The sequence below is a fragment of the Pteropus vampyrus genome, unplaced genomic scaffold (assembly GCF_000151845.1).
Source record: "Pteropus vampyrus isolate Shadow unplaced genomic scaffold, Pvam_2.0 Scaffold113, whole genome shotgun sequence".
Lineage (NCBI taxonomy): Eukaryota > Metazoa > Chordata > Mammalia > Chiroptera > Pteropodidae > Pteropus > Pteropus vampyrus.
Window position 1 is genome coordinate 1039827 of NW_011888894.1, and position 17404 is coordinate 1057230.

General features: G+C 38.5%; 1 protein-coding gene across 1 annotated transcript in view; it reads right to left on the reverse strand.

The window, feature by feature from the left end:
- DYSF (dysferlin) overlaps window positions 1-17404 on the reverse strand; it is a 211933-nt gene that overhangs the window by 28082 nt on the left and 166447 nt on the right. Inside the window, exons 41-43 of the mRNA XM_023533853.1 lie at window positions 8227-8325; window positions 1069-1197; window positions 606-761 (exon numbers count right to left, since the gene is read on the reverse strand). Coding sequence (XP_023389621.1) covers window positions 606-761; window positions 1069-1197; window positions 8227-8325 — 384 coding nt within the window. The remainder of the gene's footprint in view (window positions 1-605; window positions 762-1068; window positions 1198-8226; window positions 8326-17404) is intronic.

Below are 17404 nucleotides of genomic sequence, written 5' to 3' on the forward strand. Positions count from 1 at the left end.
TTTAATGCAATATTTTAAAAAATTAAAATCAATGCCAACGGTCTATGAGGAACAAAATATCAAACGTTTAAATAAAGCCAGGAGAAGTATTACTGATTTTTCGTTTTACCTCCAGCTCTACCATGGGAAGGCAGGATTACTGATCCTGTTCCATTGTTCTTTCTCTCCTTCCCCCACGCCCCACATTGAAAGTCCTACAAAATCCAATCCCAGCCTACACCTTCAATGTCACCTATCCTTATGCCTTATCCTTGTGCTAAATGTATGCTAAGCAGCCTTGCCGCATACCTTCGCCAAGGTTTTTGACCCCTCCTAAAAGACTATTTTCTTCTCCCTCCCAGTCTATCAAAACTCCATCGGTCCTTATTTTTTCCAGGAAGGCTTCTTCATCACTTCAATGCCTTGTACTGACTTTAGCCTTTTCTGAACTCCTAGAGCTCTAGGCCCTTGATAGAACTCCATCCAGTCACATCTCAGTTTTGCATGTTTGTCTGGTTTCCCCGGCTTACTGTGAACTTCCTAGGGTGGAGTTGTATCCAGATTCCGCAGCCCATTTGTACCTTAGCCTGATATTCTGGGGGAGGTGAGAGTTCTAGGAACGTTACCTTCCCATTGGGGTCCTTGGGCTGCAAGCCAAATGCTCGGATAATGTAGATGCGGACCAGGCACTCTTGGGGCCCCTGGGCAGCCAGCTGATGGAACTGTCTTGGGGGTACGGGGATGGCAGGATCTTCTGGGAGTGGGTAAATTTTGAAGAGACCCTGAGAAGAAGAAGGAGTCAGCTTTCATTTTTATCACCATCATCACCAGCACAATCACCACTATGACCATTATTCTCATCTCTGCCAGAGTCGTCACCACTGAGATTGCCAAGGCTAATGCCATCCCATCACCACCATCAGATTCTGCATCAGCAGCATCACCATCACTGTCACCACTTCCATTACCCACACGGTGATCAGCGTCATCACTATGGTCATTACAGATATTATTCCAGTACTATTTACTTCCTGCTGCCACTCCAGTCTTAGGCCTCCCTGGGTTAAGGACATGTCCTCAAGGATTTACCTTAAATTCCCCAATGACAGATGGGTCCTCCATCTCCTCCTGAGTCTTGCCCCGGTAGAGCTTGAAGGTGTTACAAAAGTCAGACAGGCCCTCAAAGGCCTCCACGTTCTCCAGTTGTGTGTCATAGACCTGCCACATGTAGGGAGGAGAGAGGGGAACAAGGGAAAAAGAGGAAGAAGAGGGACAGAAAAGGAAGAGGAGACATGATGGTGTCAGAGTGAAAGAAGGGAGAGAAGAGACAGAGAAGAAAAAAGAGCGGAAAGGGCACAAGTAAATTAGAGGAAAATGGCAGAGGAGGGCAGGTGGGAGAGGTAGAGGTATGAGAGGGGCCCAGAAGGAAAAGAGGTAGGATCGGGAAAGAACAAAGGCAGAGATAAAAAGTATGCAAACGGTGGAGATTAAAGAGAGAGAACAAGGGGGAAAAAAACAGAAGGGAGTAAGAAAGAAAACATTTGTTCCCTTATTTATTCCCTTATTAGGGAATAAGGTTTTCTGGTTAGTCCAGTATTCTAGGTATCCTAGGGAGTATTCTAGGGAGTAATATACATAGGTGCCACATTTTTTTAAGGGAATAAGATCACAGTCAAACAAATAAATGAAAAGTTAACTGACTTTTTATTTGAAGAGTAAGACAGAACTCTGGAAAATTCACAGATTGGCATGTCAAGCAAAATTGCTCACTATCCAGGATGTCCAAATAACAGTGATATCAAACCCTGAGCCAAGTATGTCTTTTGAGCACCAATTAAAGTTTGCGAAGTCAATTTATTTACAAAGAGCCAATGACTTCTCTTTGTTAAAGCAGTGTTTTAGAACTGCTTAGGTTTAAACGCAGTAGTTTTCTATAATAGATGATAAAATATACCTAATAAATTGTGATATTCAACAACTTAGTACACATGCTAAGTTGGTTATATCTGAAAATGACAGAAAAGATACTTCAGGTAAGTTCCTTTCTCATATTGCGAAATACTATTTCTCATTTAGGTCTAGCTCAAGTTCTATCTCTTCCAAGAAAGAATTAATTATGCAAGTGATACAGTTTTATTGTTAAAAATACAAATGAATATCAAGAAAATATTATTATTGCCTTATATTCTGACTCTCGAAAAATAACAACTAGTTATTTGGTTAACATTTGGTATGTATCATTTTAAATTTTTTCTTGCTCTATTTATGTAGTTGATTGATCTCAATCAAAGGACCAGTTCTTTGTTGTCAGTTCTATTCTCTGTTCTACTTCCTTGTTTCTGCTTTTATTTTTATTATTTTATTCTTTTTACTATTTTAAGTTTTTTTTATTCTAACTTCCTCTGCTGAATCTTTATTTACTTTGCTCCTTCTATTCTGATAAGAAAAGTACTTATTGCTATGAAATTGCCTCTGCTTATTACTGTCTTGGTATTGCCCCCATTTGTTTTTTCTGTATAATGTTTTCATTTTCATTTTCTTGGCATTCCATAATTACAGTTTTATTTTTATTATTTGCTCCAAGAGCTAGATGCTTCACTAGTTTTCATTTTTATTTTTAATTAACATAAGTTTTTAAGGCTATAATCTTCCTCTGAACACTGCTTTAGCTATGACCAGTAAATTCGAATATGTAGCATTTTAACATTGTTTCCCAGGTCTGAAATTTTGGGTTGTATTCTCTCCTTCACCGAGAATTGCTTAAAAAAAAAAAAAAAAGTGGGTGGGTGGGGTCAAAAATTTTACAGATAGAAGAGAATTTTGAGGTTTTGATCTTGTTATTAAGTTATAATTTTATGACATTAGGATCAAAAAACATTGTCAGTGGTATTGCCACTTTTGGAAATTTATTAAGGTTTTTTTCATGGCCTGTTACATGGTCAATTTTTGTAACTGTGCCATAGGTGTAGTCTCTATTTTCAGGTTACAGGGTTCCATCAAGTTAGTAATCATGCTGGTTTTCTACATCCTCTCACTTTTTTGTCCACTTGGCCCTACATGAACTGAGAGAAGAGAATTAAAATCTCCCCTTACTTACCAGTGTGTTTCAATTTCTTTTTTGTAGCTCCTGTAATTTCTGTTTTATAAATATTGATATTGTATTATTTAGCACACAGATGCTCTTAAAATTGTCACCTCTTGGAACTGCACCATTTAGCATTATTAAGTGCCATTCTTTGTCTCACTTAATTTGGGGGACCTAATACACTCTCATCTAATATGAAGAGTGCGACCTCTACTTTCTTTTCATTCGGATTTACCAGGCACATGTTTTCTCCATCTTTTATTTTCAGCCTTTATGAATATCTTTATTTTAGAGTTAGATTTGCTTTGAGATCAGATTTAAATTTTATTAATAAGTGATTGATGTGACATGTATTGATATGACAGATACGTTTTATCTGCTTTTAAATTTATATTTATATAGTTATGTAATATATTTATAGTTTTCTACTTTCATAGATTTTTTTTTTAAATCTTTGCCTACATGGTCTGTTTTTGTGTGTGCATGTGTGTATGTGCGTGTGTGTGTGCGTGTGCGTGTGTGTGTGTGTGTGTGTGTGTGTGTGTGTAGTTCTCCTAACATCTAGGATGATCTGAGTTTATATTCTGATATTATTATATACTAATAATACTCATATTCTTCTATGCGTTCAGGGCCAGTATTTATAAATTTCCTACTATAGCAATGATAAATTAAATTTTATCTTTTTCCCTTTCCCTCTGAACACCCAATTTTAGACAATATTATCTTCCTTAATATTTACTTCTGTACTGTTTGCTTATAATTTGCTTATATTCTTATTATTCGATTTGCCAATTTTAAATAATATCTGTCAACTCTATTCTATAGTATGGCAATCAGTGTCCTTACTTTGTATCCCATCATCTTTTCTCCTTCTACATGTAAATTTGGTCAGTTTTATCATTTCTGCATTTTCAGTGATTTATGATATTTATATTCAGTTCTGTTACCCTAATCCTTTCTTTGTTTTCATTTTAGGTATAAAGTAAAATATGATTATAACCAGTCCTTTCATTGTGGTTTTCTCAGTTACCTCCTAGTTGTATAAAGTTCATTACCTAGGAGTTCCTCAGGATAGGCTCATGGGAACCATAGTACCTGTTCCTGAGTATGCATGCATGGGTGTCTGCAGCCTTTGTAGCAGCTTGGCTGAATATAATTCCTCGGTCACCTTGTCTTTCGTTGATGATCAACAGATGGTGCTCACTGTCTTCAAGTATTAGATGTTGTTGAGAAATTGAAGCCACTTTGATTTATCTCCTATTTTAAATGGCTTAATATTGTTTGGAAGGAAAGAGGTATGACTACCCCCAAAACATTCTTTATCTCTGACGTCCAATAATATATCTTAGAATGTGTCTCAGGATAGACCAATCTGAGTCACTTTTTCCTGACACACAGTGGACCTTGTTATAATGTGTATATTCAAGTATTCTTTCATTTCAGTGAAATTTTATTAAATACTAAGTATTTATTTGTTTTATTTCATGGTTTTGTTTTTTTTCGTTTTTTGGTTGTCTTCCTCAGAAACTTCAATTGTGCAAATGTTGAATCTCCTTTCTCTGACCTCTATATTTGTAATTTTCTCTTTCTTTATTTTCATTTCATTTTATTTACTTTCATCATTTCTGTCCTTTATGCTTCTTATTGTATTTTCCAATGTGGCCATTATGCCCAGGGCTCCTTCTAATTTCATGTTTCTTTCTCTTTCTTCCTGAATCCTACCAGTTTGTATTTCATCTATTCTACTCTCCTGATCCCTTGAGTTTATTTCTGTTTTGCATTCTAACTGCCCATTTCTAAAAAGTTTACAGCAAAATATTTCATCTCATCTGCTGCTTGGCAAAATTTTACTGGTGGGTATATATCCTTTTCTTTTGGTTAAGTTACGATGAATATTTTCTCTTCTTTTTCTCAAAGTATTTTTGAATTAATGCTGTGATATTTCTTTTATTATTACTTATCCTTGAATGTGTTGAATTTTCCTAGACCAATTATTTCCTTTGTTTCCACCACAGAGGCAGACGGCTTCCTGCAAACATGGTCCACCTGTGTGATTCTGTGTAGCTTGACCTCCTCTGCTTCTCTGAACAAAACCAGGTCTAAAAGTCTTTTGTCACCAGCCTGAACTTGTTTTCAAAGTGTCTATATCCATTGTTGTGAACAAGGGATATAACTTTTATATTTTATAGTGAAACCTCAATTTTGGGAACTATATTTTTAAACTATCAAGAATATTTTCAAGCACACACCAAAGTAAAGAGAATAAGCCCCCATGTTCCTAGAATTTATCTTAAATAATTATCGACATTCTTTTATTAGGAGGTATGGGGTTTTCTGAGATCTGCTAGCACTATGACCTTTCATCATTTCCATGCATCTTCTCTTCATTTACGGCCGAGGGGCTCTTGCCCACTCTTGGTTGCCTTTGGACAATCCTTACATGTATTTTGGAGTCTGCGGGTTTTATTTGTTTCCAACTCTTGCTGAAAATGGAGTTTGTGGGTTTGAATGATTTCCAGAAGAAAAGGGGGAAAATGCTGACTTTTGCAGCCATGTTCATGCTGGAAGTCCCAATAAAATACTTTTTAAATTTCCAAGTGGTTGGCCCTTTTGTTTAAACCTTTGTTGTTAATTTCTCATTTTATTAAATTTAATGTCTTGTATGATTTCCACTTTTGGTAACTTATTACTAAACTAATATATGACCAAATTTTGTAAGTGTTCTCTGAGCATTAGGAAAAAATGTATTCTCTATTTTCATTATTTTTTATTCTCTATTTTAAAGCTACTTTTAATTTAGCTTTAAAAAAACTTACTTGTTATTCATATCTTTATTTCCTTATTTATTTATTTCCTGCTTCATCTGTCTAGGAAAGAGGTACATTAAAATCCCACTGTAACTTTAACTTGTCATCTCATGCTTTTATTTGTGTGACGTATTAGTTTACATATTCCTACCATTTTTGTTTTAAATATTTTTAAGCTTTATTGTTCTATGCAAAAATATCTGGGAATATTTTTTCATTGAGGTGTATGTGTTTTATTTATATAAGACACTCCATTTTGTTTCCTTTGCTTTTTACTTTAAATTCCATCCTTTTCTCTTTTGTTTGCACTTATCTTGTTTGCCAAATACTGATTTTCAGCCATTCTAAGTTGTATTGTTTTAGACATATCTTCGAAAGACAATATAATGAATTTTGACTTTTGATATAGTCAAGAGTTATAATCACCTAATAGAGGAATTTAGTCCATTTTTACTTATTAGGAAAACTAATATGTTATATTCTTTTTCTAGTGTTTTTATATACTTTCTGGGGTGTTCTTAAGCTTTCTTGTTGTATCTTCTGTTTTCTATCTTTTGTTATTGAGAGTATGAGTTGTTTTTCTTCCCCATGCTAATGATTACCAAAATTATGATTTTTGTCTCTACCCACTGTGTATTCTATTCTCTCCATAATGCTACAGGTTATTTTTCAAAGATACATGTTGATGGTGGTGGTTTTCTTCTATTTACTCATCCTTAAACTTACTCATCCAGTGTTCTTTCCAGGTCTGGTTTTTCCCCCAGAAACAGGTTGGGTGCATTTTGTTTTGGACAGCCCATTTTCACTTGGATACTGTCAGACATCTCAGAGAGGTCAAGCTGGAGGGCTGGGTGCCAATTCAGTATCCAGCATCAGAGAGAGAGCTGCAAGGGGGCCAGGGCCACAGGTCACCCTGGCAGGAGTCCTCATTCATACTTGCTTTTTCTCATTCTTTGGCAAGGCTATAGTACCACATGCCAGACCTAATGTGTCGGATCTTATTCCTGGTACACAAACAGGTCTGTCTCTTTGCCCAACCTCACACATCCAAGTCTGTGAAAAACTTGCTTCCTGGGGAGGCCTATGCCTGCAGAGCCACTGCTGCTGCCTGAGGCCTCATCTCTGCATATCCAGGTCTCCAGGCACAATTCACCCAGAGCCTCCAACATATCAGAGACAACTCTTGCCACTTCGTGAAATCACTCTCCAGAGTGTGCACCAAAGGCTTTCAGCCAGGAGAACTATCTGAAAGCCCAAGCTACCTCCTCCTCCGACTAGCCCTAAATTCTATTCACCAAGTCCCCTTTAGGGTGCTCCTTGGACCTCTCCCATGTCTCTGACAACCTTCGCCATACTCGCTTCTCTAAGTAAGGCAGCCAGATATAGCAAGTGAAAATACAAGACACTCAGTTAAACTTGAATATCAAATAAAGAACAAATAATTGTTAGATAAATATGTTTCGTGCAATATTTGAAACATACTTACACTAAAATATTTACTGTTTATGTGAAATTGAGGTATAAACTGAGTATCCTGCATCTTACCTGCTGGCCACTCTCTCCAGAACATTACACAACTCCTTTGGAAAGTAATTTTGAGTCACCTCTGGTTATATTTTTTTAAAGTAGCCTACTTTTAAAAAGCATTATTTTATTTGTGGAATTTTCTTAAAATACCAGAATTTGTCTGATTCATCCCTGGTTTTGTTTTTTGTTGTTGTTTTGGGGAGTTTCTTTTATTTTCTTTTTTTCACAAGACAGAGTTTACCATATGTTTATATTTTCTAGGCAGTTTATGTCCCAATTGTAGAGGTGGGGGAATTAGAGCTACATTCTCAAGCTGACTTTCCTTTTTACTTTAATACAAATTTTTATTACAGAAAAGTTCAAATAACTTCAAAATATACAGAATAGTAATACAAATCCCTAAGTACTCATCTCTAAGCTTTAATAATTTTCAATATTTTGAAAATCTGTCAGAAGGCCACTCACACTATCTATCTTCCCCTTTTCTTAAGTTTTCTTTTTCTTTCCTCTTTTTTTTTTTTTGAGCATTTGAAAACAAATCTCAGGCATCATTTCACCCAAAAATACATCAGTACTTTTTAGCATTCTTTCAAAATACTCTCTTGGCTATCCCAGCCCACGCTGACTTTGTGCTCTAAATCGGTGGGTGACCTTTCTCACCTCAATTAGTTCATCAGGATTCTTCAGCCCTCAGGCACCAAATGAGAAGACAAATATGTGTGTGTGTGTGAATATACACATATTCTCTTTCTGTTGTTTCTCCCTCTGCCCATCACCTGTGCCCAGGGACTGCTAGACTGAAGAGAATATTTGGAGAATCCTCACCTTTAGAGTGTCAAAGTCCTTCTCCAAGTAGGAGCCACACTTTTCCCTCTCCCCGATAGAGGCAAAAAATTTGCTCCACCAATCGATGAACTCCTCCTCCTGAGTGGATAAAAAGAAACCAATCACTTCAGAAACAGACCTTGCCAAGCAAGATCCTTCCAGACTGGACACCTAGCAAGGCCAAATGGCCAGCCTAGACCTCAAAGCTCCCCTGTTGGGTGAGTTCAGGGAAGCAGAGAGCTGGCACTTCCTGCTTCTCCGGGAGCCAAGACTGCACAGACTGGAAAAAAGGTTTGAACACCTGCTTGGTATTAAGAGGCAGAGGCTCTAGCCCAGGCCCTGCCCCCATTCATTGTGTGATTCTCTTAAGTGCTCAGGTCTCTCTTTTTTCCTTTCTGTAAAATAAGCATAATCATCATGGTCCCCTCTGTGTTCCAGGGACATGCTGAGGCTAAACTCTGATGGTACATAGGATAACAATTTGGGGAAAATGTCAATAATGTGTAATTTATTAATAAAATACAGTATACCTAGAAAAACTCAGACCCCAAAGAGCTATCCTGCTCCGACCCAGCAAAAAAGAAAGCATTGGAAATCAGAACTTAGCCTCCCCCAATGTCAAATCAAGGCCAAATTCCTGAAAATCAACACATACTAAGTGCCCATTATTCAAAAACCACTATGCTACATGGAAGAAATTAGGTGAGAAGAAGGGAAGTTGTGACAACACACTCTGCCCTGTTCTTTCTCCACTCACTCACATTTGTAGGAAAAGGTGGACAGACCTGTTATGACACACACTGGCCTCCCCACCTTTTAACTCCTCCTGCATATGCTGTGTCTACAGACCCTCTTAGCTCTTGTGTCTAGAATGCCCCTCCAGTTGCATACTGTCTAGACGTGTGTGTCCTGTCACCAAAGGAGTCAGCAAGCTCCTCAGAGGTAGGATGGTCACTCTTCCCCAGGCCTCCCCCAAAACCTGCCTGGGGCTGGGCACTCGGGTCTGTGCCTGTTAGTACGATTAAAGCTCATCCAGCTCAGTGGGAAGGGCCAAGGACAAGGTGGAAGGAGAGCCCATCCAGGACTCATTTTCCTCCTCTATACAAGGGGGTGAGCTAGGAGATCTCCCAGGAACTGCTGTGATTCTATAAAATGAATTGAATGTCTACCATCGGATTCCTGGGGGTGTTGGTGGCTCCCTTGAAATCAGTGCTCAGTCCTTTGAGTTCCGGGTTATTAAGGATGAGTACGAGGTAGAGGCAGGCCAAGGGGACCTGAACAGGCGCGGTGGGGAAGGGTGGAACGAGGTTCTTAGAGTCTCGGCCATCCTGAAAATGTGGCCCTAACACCCTCTATGTGGCCAGAATGTGGTCTCCAGGCACACAGCACAGAGAAAGGGTGTCAGCACAAGGCCGAGTCTGCAGAGTCCCTCCTTGTCTGACCAACTTACCAGGAGGGTCTTCTGCAGCCAGGAGAGAGGAAAAGAGGTTCAGATGGTACACAGGGTAGCAGAGCTTTCTGACCTGTAACCACCCTGGAAATTGCAGCACAGGGCAAGGTGGACCCCTAGCCCTCATGTTTTAATTTAAAGAAAAAGATACTATGGATCAATAAATACACACAGATATACATATCAAACTCACATGATCACTAACACATGGAAGACTATATTTACACAGACATGCCCAAGGGATATGTATACTGAAATGCACATATCCGTCCCCAAAATATACACATTAACACGCAGGCAAATATATACACAGAGATAGAAATGATTAGAATGGAATTTCATTTAGCTGTTTGATTCCTCCTAAGTCTTTATTTTCCTCCCCAGCCCAGGCTCAGAGTCAGGCATAAACAGGCAACAACCAGTGTATTTTGTACAAAGAAATGACAGAATACAACAGTTGTGGAAAAGTTATTATACTACTGTTAACAGTGTCAATTAAATAGACAAACATTATGCAACCTAAAAACAGAAAATATACCTTCTTGTCCAGCACCATTGGAGCACTCAGAAAAAATTAAAAGCCACAGTGCAAATTTCAATAAATTTTAAAAATAAACCCATTATCAGTCACATTTTTTGACTATAATGCAATAAAACTAGAAACTAATGAGAAATTTAAAAATTAAAAATCCCAACCTTTTAGAAATTTAAAGGCATCCTCTTAAAAACTTCCTAGGTCAAAGAGAAAACCAAAACTAAAATCACAGATACTTAGAAAATATCAATAGTGAGAGGACTATACCCCAAGATTTATAGATGGTAGCCAAGTCTGTACTCAAAAAAAAAAATTCAACCTTAAACATTTTTGCTTTTATACAAAAAGAATGAAAATAAATAATCAGATAACTCAAAAAATTAGAAAGAGAAATTAGGAAGATTAAAATTTGAAAATGACAAGTAGAAATTAGTGTATTGGAAAGAAGGACATTACAATTGATAATTAAACTCCAGAGCAAACTTACAAAATATCAATAAAATAAACATTTATTAAATCTAATGTTAAAAAGTGAGTACGCCATCAAGAATAAGAAAGGTCATATACAAAGATATAGGGAGAATAAAAACATTAAGAGATTTACTACACCCAAATCAATGACAAAACCTTGGAAAATCTAGATGAAATGGGTAATTTTCTAGAAAAATATAAGTTGCCAAAACTGATCCAAAAGTAATAGAAAACATGAAGAGATCAGAAACCCTGAAAGTAGAAGATATCTCAAAGAACTACTTCCAAAAAAAGACACCAGGCCAAGATTGTTTCTTTAGGGGAAAAGTTCTATCAGTCTTTCAAAGAATAAATCATTCTTTGTGAAGCCTGACCAGGACTGACTGACAGATGAACACACACACACACACACACGCTTAATCCTATTCCCAAATATAGATATAAAGATCCTAAATAAAATACTAACAAATAGATTGCTGCAGTAGATCAAGCTGGATTATTCCAGAATGCACAAGTGGCTCAATATCATTGAGTAAGGAGAGAAAACCCACTTGATCATCTATAACAGAAATGTGAAAACTATGACCCACTGGCCAGCCACCTGCTTTTGTAATTTAAATATTGCCTGTGGCTGTTTTTCAGCTACAAAGGCAGAGTTGAGTAGTTGTAACAGAGACCTTACGGCCCTAAACCTAAAATATATACCTATCTGGCCGTTTAAGAAAAAGTACACCAACCCCTGATCCATAACATGCAAAAAAAAGAAGAGGGGTGGGGTGAAAAGGGTGATAAAATTTTTCAGTTATTCCTAAATGAGGCTCTCAGTGAATCAAGAATAAAAGGAAGCTTTCGTAGCATAATAATAATATCTTAAAGCAGCGTGCTTAATAGTACCAGGTGTTGTCCCTTCTGGGCTTTTGGACACAGAGCTGCCGCTGCCAATAATTTTCATGTGATATGGATATAAAGAAGCAGTAAATCAGAGTAGGTGGGAGCCGAGACTTGGAGCCAGACTAGCAGGGTTCAAATCCTGCCACTCCTAGCTATGTGACCCTTGGCAACCACATAACTCAATTAGCTTATCTGTAAAATGGGAAAATAATAGTACCAATCTGATAAACTTATTGTGAGGAATAAATGAGTCAAGATGTATAAAGAACACATCAGTGCAATGTGTTTACTGCTATTACTGATAATAGTATTTGTTTCTTTTGTGTGGACCACATTAGCGAGAGCATAGCTGGCCACAGTCTTTCCAGAAGGCAGTCTGGCTGCATGTTTCCACATGCTTAAAGTGTAGATACACTTTGACCCATCACTTCTGTTTTCGAAATCTATCCAAAGAAAATAATCATAGGTACGCACAAAGAATTAACTTCATTTATAATAGTGAAAAATTGAAAACAACTTAAGCATCCGACAATAAGGAACCATTTGGGTAAATTGAACATCCACATGATTAAATGTTATGCAACATAAAAAAGATGCTATAGAAATGTATTTATTGACATGGAAAGTTACTCACCACTGATAAGATTTGCAAACAATTAAGAAGCGAATGTGATTTTATTTTAATAAAAGGACCAAACTCCAAATGTTCACAGCAATTACTTCTGAATGATAAGATTAAAAATGTTTTGTTTATTCTTTTTATTATTGTGTATCACTCAAAATTTTCTAATTTTTCATTGTATACATGTATTTCTTACATAATTTTAAAAATTTTTAAAGAATATTAGCAAGATGCTTCAAAAGACATCACCAAGGAAGTGAAAAGATAATTCACAGAATGTGAGAAAATATTTGCAAATCATATCTGCAAATAAGGGACAACATAGAAAGCTCACACAATTCAAAAATAAAAAGACAAATAACTCAATAAAAAATGAGCAATGCATTTAAATAGACATTCCTCCAAAGAAGATACACAAATGGCCAATAAACACATCAAAGATGTTCACCATCATTAGCTATCAGGGAAATGCAAATCAAAACCACAATAAGGAAACACTTCTCACCCACTAGGAAGGCTATAATCAAAAAGTCATAAAATAACAAGTGTTGAAGATCTGGAAAAATTGGAACTCTCATACACTGGTGGTAGAAATGTAAAATGGTGCAGTCACTTTGGAAAACAGCCTGGCAGGTTCTCAAATGGTCAAAGAGAAAGTCTATTTCTCTTGGATAAATAACTAGGAGCGGAACTGCCGAGATTCTACCTCTCCTTATATATCCAAGAGATTCCGCTCCTACCTGTATATCCAAAAGAAATGAAAACTTATGTCCACACGAAAAGTGTACATGACTATTCACGGAAGCACTATTCAAAACAGCCAAAAAATAGAAACAATTCAAATGTTACCAACTGATGAATGGATAAATAAAATGTGATATATCCATACATTGGCATATAATTTGATAATAAAGAGCTATGAAGAACTGATGCATCCTACAACATGGATAAACTTGAGAACATTATGCTAAATGAAAGACATCGATCACAAAAGACCACATATCATATGATTCCATTTATATTTCCAGAGTAGGAGAAGCTATTGAGACAAAAAGTGGATTAGTGGACATTCTACCTTCCCTTCTGTTACCACGGGTGCTCTACTTTCACCCCAACCCAAGGCCACCCCCTGCACTCGTGTCCTGGGTCTCTTGCCGTCTGGTCTACTCAAGGACACCACTCCCTAATTCCTACCATCTTCTGCGTCATCAGACTTCCCTCTCTACTGGATCATTCCCCATCAACATTTGAACATGTGACACTAGTGCCCCTTCATTTAAAAACAAAAACAAAAACCTCTGACCATACTTTCTCTTTTGGCTCCTGCCTCATTTATTTATTCCTTTTACAGAAAAACTTCAGAAAGAATTATCTACGCTTGTCTCGAATTCTTGTTTTTCCATTCTCTCCGCTCTACCAAGACGCTTTTCAAGGTCACAATCGCTCAGGCCTCCGTAATCAATATAGTAGCAATAGTTGATAAAGGCAGTCACTCCTTTGCCCTTGAAATATCCCCCCTCACCTTGCAGAGCACCACGGTGGTGACCCTCCCACCTCACTGGCCACACCTTCTCAGTCTTTGCTGATTCCTCATCACCCATCCTCTGAATGTCTGAGTGCCCAAGGGCTCCAAGCTCTGACCTCTTCTCTTTCCCCTCCACTCTCACTCCTTGGAGTTCTCCTCAACTCTCACATCTCTAAATAACATATACATCGATGAACCCCACATTGAGCTCTCTACATCCTGGATGACTCCTATGAACCCCAGCTGCCTATTTCATGTCTCCCACTGGACACCTAATAAGCTTCTCATACATACCATGTCCCGAATCCAATTCCTGATATCCCCCACCGACCTGCTCCTTCCACGGTCTTCCCCACATAAGTAGATAATAACTCCTTCCTTCTCAATGCTCAAGCCAAAAACACTGCAGTTGCTTTGGACTCCTCTTCCTCATGCCCACATTCAGTCCATCAGCAAATACTGTTGGTGCCATCTTCAGTACACATTCAGAATCAGACCATTTGTCCCCTATCGCTGACCCTGGTTCTCCGTAACTGGATTATTCCAACAGTCTTCTAACTGGCCTCCCCATTTTCACCTGTGCCCCCAAATCTATTATCAACACAATAGCCACACACATCAGAACATGTCACCTCTGTACGAATCCTTCCAATGATTTGCCGACTCACTCAGAATAAAGCTAAAGCCTTTATAACGGCAACAAGCAAAAGTCTCTCATAATGAGGCCGTCACACCACACTAATCTCACATCCTTCCGCTTTCTTCCTCACTTCAGCTACAGTGGCCTTCTGGGTCCTTGAACATTGCCAGCATCTACATGCTCTTCCTGTCGCAGGAACCCTATTCCCATGACAGAACTATAGTGACATCTTTACCTCTTTCAAGTCTTGACTCAAATCTAATCTGTTTTACCCTCCTTACATACCATATTTTAAAGCACGACTCCCTCCTACCGATTCTTATTCCCCCTTCCTTGCTTTTTTCTCCTTAGCAATTATCACCATCTGACTGATCATATATTTTACTTAAGTATTTGTTTGTTGTGTCTCCTTCTCCATGAGGTCAGAGACCTTTATCTTTTTTAACACTATGTACCCAGTACTTAGAACATTGCCTGGCACATATTTGCAGCTCAGTAAATATTTGATGGATATGTAAATGCTTAAACAGCAGGGGGATGGGTGATCCTTGGCTTTTAAATTTCCAAAGGCAGACCACACGCCATTAGAAAAAGAGGTTTAAAAGGATGTTCTGTCCGGCCAGTTTTCTCATCCTCTACAGAGGAGATGAAAGTCTGGAGGTGTAGAAGTAAGAACTAGAGATTTGTGATGGTTTCTGATAAGGTACTCCCACACTCTGCCTCTCCTGGGTAGCTCCAGTGTTATATATGGAAAAGACTCCTCCATAACTCTGGGGATCTGGTAAGCAGCAGCCACCTAGAAGTTGCCAAAGGAATTGGGGCATGAGGCACTTGGAAGAAGATGGCTGCATGGTGTCATTGGGAGAGAGCCTAAGGGAGCCCTTGCCATTCACTATAGACCCCAGAGTGTTATGAAACAGCTGCCAAATTGTACCGTGCTCCCCAGAAGGACTTGAAATAAGGCCAGAGAGAGAGAGAGAGCCAGGGGACCTCAAAGGGTCTTGTGGCCAAGATAACAAGATGTTGGCGTTGTGGTCTGTGTGCTCAGAACTCAGTGGACTTATAGATCCAGGAAGGACACGTGATGGTAACCAGGGGCCCCTCCCCATGGAAGCCTAACCCAGAATTTAGCTGCCTCCCAGGGGTGAGGACAAGGAGGGAAAACCCCAAACTGAGTAAGCTTAAATTTACACTGTTGAAGAATACCAGGACTTTTCTGCTATCAGGAAAAATGTGAGCTCAAAAGAGAGATTAAACCGGATTACACAAAATAGTTATATTTTTAACTCACTCACAGATGTGACTTGAAAACATCATTCTAGTTATGTCACTAATCTGGCTTCTGATGAAGTTATTTCAAGTTTACTTCTTCTTATTCTTCCTCAGGAAGTCCAAAAATAAGTTAGCATACCCATAAGAACAAGCGCCACAGTAAAAGGACAGCCCTTCCATGTCTTAACCCAGATATGCCAAAGCCAACCAACCCTCTGACGTTAGTGGAATTTCATAACCCAAAGCTCCAAAAGGGAAATGGTCAGATGTTCTCTAACTCCAAGCGTGTTCTTGACCTCATTTTGCAATAGCTAAGCATCCAGTCTTGGACCATGGCAAGGAGAAAAAACAAATGCAAAAGGTTTGATTGTTGAAGTGTCATCTCAGGCTTTGGCAAGAAGTCTGACCATTAAAACTTTATTTCCCCATGTCCAAGGTTCAAGGCCCCTCATCGTTCAGCCAGCCAAGCAAGAAAGTCTGATCAAGGCACGGACTGGCAGCCTCTCCAATTTCAGCTAATAGCCAACATTCAGCTCCTGAGCAACTGGAGCCACGTAACAAAGACATGCTTTTCCAGGCTTGATCCAGTCTAATGGGCAGCCTAATCCCTCCGAAGAACCAAATCAGCACAGCACATTCCGAACATTTAATCTCCCATTTTCATTCAGAGGGCCTAACACACTTTATGAATATGGGCAGCAAAACTGACAACAATAATCTAAGCCTGCCTTTCTGTGAAGTGAGGAAAGTGAGGGAGGGAGGGTGATATCACTTGTATTCTCTCCCCACGATGACCACTTGAATCAAAAAGAAAAGTTCCTGTTCAAATTCGTTTATCACCAAAGTTATGTTAAACTTTGGGTCACTATATGGAACTACACACCTACCTCTAAAATAGAAGTCCGTTATTTTTTTCTTTTATAATTTTAAGCAGACCTTCCTTGTCTATGTCAACCTAGAGGTAGACATTCAGACCTTAATTAAAATTAAAAGTAATTTCTCTCTTTACACAAATCATTAACATCAAAATAGTAATGACATCATAACCCAGCACTGGGGTTATTGCAAGGCTCTGAGTTGATGTCCGCAAAGATATTTTTTGACCGGTAAAGTTTACCATGATAAATGCTCTTGTTGATATTGCCAATATCATCAGTTTGATCCCAATACCGCTGACCCAAGGCTTGACATTTGCATAACGGGAATAATGGTATGACGATTCCTCTAATTCTCTCATTAATGTCCTACAGTTGAAGAAACTGGGCCTATTTGCTCATGCACACACTCATACAAACACAGGTGTAACATACAAGTAATCATGCCTATATGTAGATCAATCAAACCCCCAGACATGCAGACACCCCAATTTCAAACCTACCCTACCCCACACATGCTAAACTTCTCATGCCCCCCAAAACACAAACATATGACCACAGCCAGCTACCATGTTGATTCAGCAGAACTCTACACATTCATAACAAAAATCACTTAATTATTTCCACAAGTGGAACACTGGGTTTTCAACCTCTTGTTGACACTTTCTGCAGTCCTGCCCCCATTTCTGTTGAAAAGGAATCATTACTCTGCCTACTCGCACTTCAAGCTGGACCAGCAGAAGTGGGAGGGAAGGGAAGACCTTTAACCAAAATGCTCAATTGCTTCCAAAAGGCCCAGTAAATAAATGTGCCTGAAATCTAGCAAGGTCAAGCAGATGGTGAGCAGAGAAAGGTCAGGACCTGAAATCTGACTATTGACCTGTTCCAGATGGGGGA